The 9887-nt window shown below is 26.0% G+C and overlaps 1 protein-coding gene across 2 annotated transcripts; it reads right to left on the minus strand.

The window, feature by feature from the left end:
- Window positions 1-7187: 7187 nt before the first annotated feature.
- On the minus strand, window positions 7188-9651 carry LOC113553812 (DNA polymerase beta-like). 2 transcript variants are annotated; one of them, XM_026957354.1, is made up of 8 exons: window positions 9495-9651; window positions 9286-9410; window positions 8915-9114; window positions 8683-8843; window positions 8497-8619; window positions 8190-8355; window positions 7480-7663; window positions 7188-7377 (listed from the first exon to the last, which is right to left on the minus strand). In XM_026957354.1, exons 2-8 carry the CDS (start codon window positions 9350-9352, stop codon window positions 7283-7285), a joined length of 996 nt encoding a protein of 331 aa, XP_026813155.1. In that variant the 5' UTR covers window positions 9353-9410; window positions 9495-9651; the 3' UTR covers window positions 7188-7282. The 2 variants fall into 2 exon arrangements, with proteins under 2 accessions (XP_026813155.1, XP_026813154.1); XM_026957353.1 differs by lacking the exon at window positions 9495-9651 and having other exon boundaries at window positions 9286-9488.
- Window positions 9652-9887: the final 236 nt, after the last annotated feature.

Consider the following 9887-nt stretch of genomic DNA (forward strand, 5'->3'; position numbering starts at 1 on the left):
TAAACAAAACATTTCAGATCTTGCCATAATATCGGAAAAACAAAAAAACTGAAATAATTACGCTATATCCTTGTCCAATTTCAACCCGGAGGACGATTGGCAGCATCAATAAGAAGCTCATCTGAATAACAAGTGTCGCAAGGCTGTGTTTGCTTAATATTATAATTTTTCGAACAGTAGTACAGTATATTATGAATATTCACTTAAATTATATTTAACTTTTATGGTTTTTTTTTCTTCAGATAATATACTGTACTACGGTTTTAGGTGTTCTTTTTATTTTAATAATACGTTGATAAATTACCAATTTTTTTTCTTATCACATAGCTAGTTCGTCTTTGTGTAAGTTTAAATTTATATTTTTTATAGTTATTGTGCAGTTTAACTTTCTTATAAAAGAGAATGAGGAATTTAAAAGGTGGCCACCGAACAGAAAGTTAAACGGCAATATACTATAATCTTCTTAGTTCTTTTTTATATTTTTAACTGATAAATTATGAATATAAAATTTAAAATTAATTTAAATTCAAAAATAAAAGAACACCAACACATATTTCTGAAATATTAAAATTGTTTTTTCTATTGCATTTAATCTGCACATTAGTTTGTAGTTTTATAGGAACCAAACATTTAGCTGGATCATGGACTACTCACCGACGATGAATTTGTCATTGAGCTGATGGAAAATGTGTCGGCATTGGGCTTCGTTTCAACACGGAGAACGCTTGGCAGCGGCAAAAAGAAATTCAACTGATAATCAACTGTCGAAAGGAATTGTTTGTATTATTTAATAATTTTTAGAATCATAGTAGGTACAGTATACTGTATATAAATATATAAAATTTATATTTATTAGTGAAGAAGAATTTGTCACCAAGCTGATGGGAAATGTGTCGGCACTCTGCTTCGTTTCAACCCGGATGAAGATTGGCAGCAAAGTTGATTGTTGTATTTCAACACGGAGGACGTTTGGCAGCAACAAAAAGAAATTCAGCTGATAATCAACTGTCGAAAGGATTTGTTTGTATTATACTATTATATAATAGTTTTTAGAATCGTAGTAGTTACAGTATACTATATATAAGTATATAATATTTATATTTATTAGTAAAGAAGAATTTGTCACCAAGCTGATGGGAAATGTGTCGGCACTCTGCTTCGTTTCAACCCGGAGGAAGATTGGCAGCTCATCTTGATATCAAGTGTTGCCAGGATGTGTTTGTATTATAGTATAGGTTAAGTTAGGTTATTATATTATTATAATTTTTATTTAGTTGTCCCCTTACGCGTCAGCGCTCATCTCTCATCCATTCATCCAACACATAGACTATCGCCGGCCGGCAACACACATATTACACACATTACCCGTTTTTGTAGCATGTACAATAGCGAAAATCATATTTTTATTCGTAGGTTTCCTTATAGTATTATTGATATCTACATAGTTTAAGTTATTGTATATTTTTTTTTTATTATTTGAATGCATTCATATGATCAGTGGCGTATTTAGGAATTTTAGAATAAGGGCAAGACATATATTGCCGCCTCTACCCTAGAAAAAAAATCTAAAAAACTTCTACACCGCGCAATGGTGAAATTTTTAATACCATAGAACACCGTGTTATAAAAATACTATAGTATTCTATAACTCTATGGCACACATTGTTGTGACGGTACCCAAAGCCCCTACCTAAATACGCCCTTGCATATGATGCGTTCTCACTTACAATGTGGATTAGGCCTACTGGGGACACCACAATAAAAAAAACGCGCCTCGTGTAATACCTCACAAAGTTATTAAACAATACGGACAATGTTATTGTGCGTCGTTTAATAATAAAGGTGGTGTGGAAAATTACAAATTTCTTATCTTATAGTTACTTTGCATACATTTTTTTTATTAAATACCAATTAAATAGTTATTAATATCAAGAAACGAGAAGTATTAACGTTTTATAAAGTATTACAATAAAACAGTTTTGAAAAAAAAAAATATTCTTTGACTTGTTACAAAAAGACTCCAAGTAATTATTATATTAGTTCTTATTTTACAAAGACACTAACAAAAGCAGGTCAAGTTATAATATTACCAGAAATATTGTATGTATATATTAGTTTACTTAAAGCATTAAATTTACATATATTTTTATTTACTAATTATTGTGTATTTTATTAATGATTTTATTTTTATTTCATGTAAATTTGAAATTTCATATTTTACTAATTTACTGACGCATTGGTTACGTAGGTATTTGTGTCTTATAATAAAATACAAATGTTTGCATGTGAATATGTGATTGTACAAATTTGGATTTTATTAACCATAAGCTACAATTCCTCTAAAATCATTATGTTCTTAATCTTTTATGCTAACCAGTTTTCAACAAAAGTGGTTTTTTATTTTCTTAAAATTCAAAAACGAATAGCCGTAAAATTTAAAATGTTTACTAAGTATTTATACTATCATTTTTTCTATAAATTGTATAATTTTTAAATAATTGTAATTCATTTTGAATTCTTTATAGACAATTATATTTGCATGCTTTATCAGTGTTTTTTAATAGCAAAAATTGATAAATGGGTCAAAATCCTTGAAAATTGAATTAATAATTTCTTAATGAGTTGTTAATTTACTCATTAAAAATATAAAAAAATGTATATTCACAATATTTTTATAAACGTATACAGTGGTATAGCTAGGAATTTTATTTGGGGGGGGGGCGAACCTATTTTTTAAATCAATAACTACCCTATACGTAATATTCAAAAATTCGGTTGAACTATTAATTCAATTTTACTGACTTAATTGTAGATTCTGGACGGAGTGATGAATGTATTGATTTTACAATGTGTGCTTTTTTTATTTTTGTGTCTGTCGTCACGCTTTGGAGTAATAATAGTGCTTTGATTCTGACTTCAGCCCCTCTTTGAAAATGAAATTGAATGTAGTTGATACTTGGGGGGGGGGGGTAAAAAGTTAAAATAGTTTTCAAAAGCGTCAAGAAAAACCCTGAAAAAGTAACGGAAAACGAGAATTTTTAAGCATAACCACTTTTCGACAATATTGATTTTTTGTTTTTGCTTTAACTCAAAAACGAATCATTTTAAATACTTGAAATTTTCACCAAATGTGTATATTAGCGTTATCTATTTACGATTAAATTTTCAAAATATTTAGAATATTTTAAACTATTTATAAACCATTGAAATTTTCGATGTTTCTAAATTTTTTTTCTTGAAATGCCGATAAAAATAATTTGGTTTTCCTAAAAAATCTTTAAAATTTAATACAAGGTTTATTATAAGTTGTTCTTATTGTAGTAAAAAAAAATCAAAAGTCGTTAGTCACAATTTTTGTTTATAAGCTTTAAAAGTTCAAATGTTTACAAAATATGTCAAAATCGTGAACATTTGCAAGGAATTTTGAAATTGAAAATTCATGACATTTTTGTAATTTATATCTAAGGTTAAAAAACCTAACACAAGGTTCTCCATAACTTTTTCTGCAAATAACTCTAATAAAATGAGCGTATGAAATTTAATTTTTTATAAAATAACGATATATTACAATTTAAATATAGATACCTAATTATATAATATATCCTACTAATTATCCTAGACTGATAAATTATTTCCGTTGAGAATCGTTTTTCATATACAATGATACCTATCGGCTGTCATTGCATTCAAATTTAACACATCCATTAGGTATATATACCTACTCTCCGTCTCTACTCTACAGTAAGCGATATCGACTTGTCCACCTTTTTTTTCTCGTTAGTTGGTAATCATCAGTCATCATCCAATGAAATGAACCATTTGAACCATAGACATATAATTGAATTATTATTATATGTCTATGATTTGAACCACTTAGTTCATAACAGTTTAAAATAAACAGGAGCGGCTCATTTCATAAAATATTTTTTCTTTACTATTAATTAATATCGTTCTTAATAATTTATCACTTTTCAAAATTATAAAATCTAGCCAATCTAGGACATTAATCTGACGTCATTAAGTGTTGAAACAAACTCAGTCTTGAGGCTCTATTAGTGAATTGCATTTCCCTTTAAATCCGGCACTGCGTATAGGCAATATACACATTACATCAATGGTAGTAGTTATCTCGGCATCTCGCATACAAATATTTAAAAACGTTAGGTTAAAACAAGCTACAAGCTGCAACACATCCATAAGTCAAAAAGCCACGGTCAATCACCATGATGTAGGACTATACAAGTGATAGGACTTTAATTTAATGCATAATACAAGAGTAATAATTTAAAAAATAAAAATAGCTATTTAGTATTTATCAAGTGTTATAAGTTTTAATCGACAGAACTTATTAAAAATATACTTTACCTAATTCAAATTTCAAACTTTCTATCAAGGAAACTAAGTAAAATTAATTTCAAAACAAAGTATATTTTAATATATAAAGTAGGTGGCATGCGTGAAAACTAGTACCACCACGTGGTTAATGAATGTGCCTTGTACACCATGCCCCAAGTCCTGAGGCATATAATAATTATTATTATTTATTATTATTTCCTTATTGCTTATAGTGTTAGCGCTACCTAGTAAAAAATTCTTAAAATATGCTCTGCGTCAGAAACAACAATTATCCGAAATTAAAAATAACGAAAACTCAAACCAATTATAGATTTAAATTTAGAGTTTATTGTCTACAGCCTGTGTACATTTCAGAGATTTGAGTTATAAATGTATTTTGTAATTTTCAAATTTTGGTGGTGGTTTTTGGAAGTTTTTTTTTATTATTTAATATAATACCTATTTATGTAGTTGGTATTTTTGAGAAAAAAATTTTCTAGCACTTTAAATAATTAAGAAAAGCAAAAAAAAAAAATTAGATAACGAAAAACTGAAATTAATTTTTTAATTTTGTTATAATTCTAAAACTAAAACGAATAATCGAAACTTGAAATTTTTACTGAATGTTTATATTATCCATTTTTATACGGCCATAAGTACGTAATAAAATAACTAAAATATTTTACGATTTTTTGAACTATGTATAAACAATTTAAATTTTCTATTTATTTTTTTATAAATACCAATAAAAAATTTATAAATGGTTAAAAATGATTGAACATTTTTTATGCTAGGTTCCTAATAAATTGTTTACTTACCAATTCGATAAAATGACATCAATTGGTGGCTTCTTCATTCAAATTGTTTATGTTTTCTTTTTTTTTTCATAATTCATACTCTTATAGACGGCTCCAGGAATGAATCTCAGGTGCAGCCATATGTTAACATTTAAAGGGGGAGGAAATCTTGACTTCTACAGATTAAAATTTTTTTGCAAAAAAAAGAAATAATAATTATTAGTTATATTGGTTGCTAAAGCCTTCGGCCAAGACTCTGCAGGTCACTTTACTATGAGTAATGCTACTTGCTAGCCACACTCACCAACTATACAACCACCTACTGAAATTATTTGTATTTACACACATAATAAACACATTCCATATAAATTTCCTTCTGGGATTATTAGAGTTTAATAAGAGTCTTTTGTGCCTACTAACTACTGGTACAAATTGTGTATAAATAATAACAAATAAAATTTACCACTTGCGTCTTTTTTTAAAAACCCAATGAAGTTATAATATTGAATTGAGTACCTACCTTAAAATTAAAAGTTAAAAACTAATTTGAAATTAAAGTATAATTAAATTAGTTAGTTTTTACCTAATTAGTTTTATTTTTAATTATAAACCTTTATAAAATAACATTTTGTATTTTTGGGATACAAAAAAAGATTAGAAAAGTACAACTTTTGGGCATTGCTACAACTACTGAATATTAAGGAGACAACATTCATTAAAAAGTGATACTTACTTATTCACCTGACTAATCTATAAAATAAAAAGATTAAATAGATTTTTATTTTATAACAATTTAAATTCATCAGAGTTTACTAAGTTTAATCAAATCATTTTTCATTTAGTGTTTATTTTTTCAAATGAAATAAAAATGTTTTTTTCATATTTTTATTGTTTAGTTATGAACTATGTAGAAACATATTTTTTCAAAATTAGAGTAGCCTATTAAGTGGGTAATAAATGACAGAAACCATATATTATACAGCAAATGATTAAAGTATAACAACAAAATAATTTTTTTTTCACTTATTAGTTTATGTTTGATAAAACATTAAAATTTATTGCAATATCTCTTACCAAATAGTGTATAATCATATTTGTCAATTATCATAGGTTAGTATTAAGTATTAGTTCGAATTATTTATTGATTATTAATTTTTAACAATTTAATTTTGATCAATTGGCCAAAACACTATAATAGTCAGCAAAATAAAAATATAAAATAATATGATAATAAAATATATGAGCATAGATATTAATCACTGCATCACACGCATAATTCCATTTTTCCAATAACCATACTTGGATAAAGACTAAAATTATAATTAGTATATAGTGGAATACATTGTTTGTTTGAATTGAGCAATGCATACTCAAATAGTTTCTCATCTTACTTTCCATTGTTTATCTATTTTCTGAAGCTCATGATACTTTTTTTCTTAGCTTAAGGTGTTGATTGACTTATTACTTTTCTTCTGGTAAGTTAATTTGAACTTATTATACTATATGTCACAGTCATAGGCCCTATGTACATAGGTGCCCGGGGCTCAGGTATCCATTGAAATTATTATGTGGTATTAGACACCCATTAGAATATTGGATTTTACAGGGATATTGTATTGACCAGGGGCTAAGGCTCATCCCCCAAATTGTGCATTTATGTCTATGATAACAAGGCACCCATTAAGTTTTTTAAAACCTGGCACCTATTACTATGGTCTATGGACTATGATCATAACACATTGATGAATGACAGAAGGAAGTGAACTACATCTCAAAAAAAATATTGAAACATGGTTAGGTTAGGTTGTTAAACAATTAAATACACAAATATATTTTATTTTGTTTCCATCCCAAACTATTGGTTAGATGTACTACATTTACTGGTAAAATAATGGATTTCAATACTTTTAAAATTTTACCTGGACCGCATAGACCGTTTTACAAAAAAAAAAAAACGAAACATTAATCGGTAAAAAGATTTTTAGTTTATAGTGGAAAAAAAAGAAATATTAATTTTTATAAAAATAGATTATATAAATATTTCAAACTCAATCATAATAATTAATAACTACTTACTTTCATATTTTAAATCAAATAAAATAAATAATACAATATTTAAAGTTTGTTGCACTATATTATATTATATAAAACTATAAATTGCGCTCTTCAGGCTTTTTGTAAGGATAATCTAAATAATCGAAAATATCTTCTTCACTGTTTATCTCCACAGGTTCACCTGGTATACCTGATATAATGACAGAACACATAATTACAATTGTTGATTGATATAATAGTTTATGCTTAGTGGTAATTAATAATTATTAATAAGTAATTGCAAGTGTTTTACCTGTAGAACCCATTGGTCGCAAAGTATATTCATTGAGTGTAAAACCTTGATGTAAAGCATGATCTCTCATTTGCTTATTAAACAAATCACTCCCAGTAAAATAAAGAACAGCACAATAAAACTGATCATATGGATTTAGGCGAATGTCTAATCTTCTTGATATACGATTCACTTTGCATACACCCTAGTTTAAATTAAAACTTTTTAATAGATATAATAATAAAATACACACTTTAAATATATTTTATATTAATAAAAATCAAAATGACAACATTATTATAATTAAAGTATTGAGGTAGTTAATATATTAATTTTAATATATTTTAGTTAAAAATGTGGTGCTAAATAATTTTTTGCTATAAATTTAAGCACGTTAAATTTAAATTTAATGTCTCTAACCTATGCGATTAAATGTCTAAACAATTCATTTTTAGCCTATAATTTGTATCTACTTATTATTTATTTATGCAATTATTACCTCAATACTTACTGAAATAAGTGACGACTAATCTATTACTCAGTAATGAATAATAAAAGTCCTCCAATACAGGATCTTTTTAATAAAAATAAATTCTATTTTTATTTATTACTCAAATGTGTTTTTATTGTATCTATAGTTAAAAACTAATTTTATGCTATTAATAAAATATAAAATCAGCATTAAGATTATTCAAAAACTAATAATAGGAAAATAGTAATATAATAATTACCATGAATTTGGCATCCCCCAACGATATAGTTTCAGTGATGAGATTATTTTTTTTCAGAATATCTCCAACCACTTGCAATTTATTACATTTTTTCTTATTATCATGAGACATAAATGATGGATGAGAAATTAAAGTATCAATATCTCCACTAAATTCTTTACCTCGTCTAAAATTTAAAAAAAAAGCAGAAATAGTTTTGTTTTTATAGAAAACAAAAATAATAGAAAGTATTATTATGATTTATTTCATACATATAGTCTAGTCAGACATCATAGTTTTTGTAATTTTATTAATTTTAATAACTAACCTATAACTGCCACAAATAGTAACTTTGTATTTAGGATCCAAATTAAATAATGTTTTTTTGATGATTTGTTCTACTTCAATAACTTCACTTCTTGGTATTTTTTCCTCAAAGTCATTTAAATATCTAAAAATATTTATAAATTATTATAATTGTATTAAAAGCAAATAATTAATACAATTAATATACTTTAATCCTAAAATTTGATGATGATTTAATTTATCTTGATGTTTTAACAGGATGTCAATATTTGTAATACCTAAATCATATAATTCTTTTGCTTTAGCTGGCCCAATACCACTAACTCTTGTTAATTCTTTTATAGAAACTGAAGTTTCATCACTTCTTATCTACAATTTAAAATGTAAAATAATAATTAAATGTTAATGTAATAATACACTAAATAATTTATAAATTATACATTATCCAGTTTTTTTAATTTTCCGGTTCCTAAAAACTCATCAATTTTCTTGGATATTTTATCACCAATTCCATCAAGTTTTTGTGCTTCCTCACCAGACTTTATACGTTTACCGTGCTTAGCTAATGCACTCGCTGCTTTCCGATAAGCATTGCATTTATATATATTACGTGTAACATTTTTTTCATAATCAGCCAATTCTAAACATATAGAATAATGAAAATAAACTTATTAAATGAATTTAAATAAGACAAAATTAGGTTGACCTCTAGCCTTTAGGTCTTTTTTCTTGTTTTTATACTCCATATCCAAAGCCAGAGTTAAACCATAATTATCATTGAGTAATTGGGTAAATCATTTTAGGTACTAACCAGTTAAAAATTCACAAAAATCATGATTTGGATTTGTAGAATCACTTGGAGCTTTCCTTTTACTCATGTTGTTCCAAATCTTATGGCTTATATAATAATTCAAATACAATTTACAAAATCATAATCTTAACATACAAACAAAAAAGTAAATATGGTAAATCTATTACTAAACTAAGCAGTAAAAAAGTAAAATTTTAAGAAGTAACTACTTAATCAATATTGAGTGTTGATTAAAAAGAAATACATTTATTTCTTCAACAACCTAATCATCTGAGCATTCTAAGTAGTTAAACGCACAAATATATTGTTTGATATTTAATAATTTAAATTTAAATTAATTTTTGATCTTTTATGTCATATAGGTACAAGCACCACGTAATATTATTGCACTACACTTTATTAAAAATTAAGTATTTACTTTTTAATATGGTCTATTCTAAATAATATCATGATAAAACTGATAGGTGATAAGAATATATACAAACACATGGACAACATAAATGTATTAAATTTAAATATAATATATAGAATATAATATTATATTATTACAAACCATAAAAGTAATACAATCAAACAGGTACTATATCTATAATATGTCTTAT

This window comes from Rhopalosiphum maidis, chromosome 2 (genome assembly GCF_003676215.2).
Source record: "Rhopalosiphum maidis isolate BTI-1 chromosome 2, ASM367621v3, whole genome shotgun sequence".
NCBI lineage: Eukaryota > Metazoa > Arthropoda > Insecta > Hemiptera > Aphididae > Rhopalosiphum > Rhopalosiphum maidis.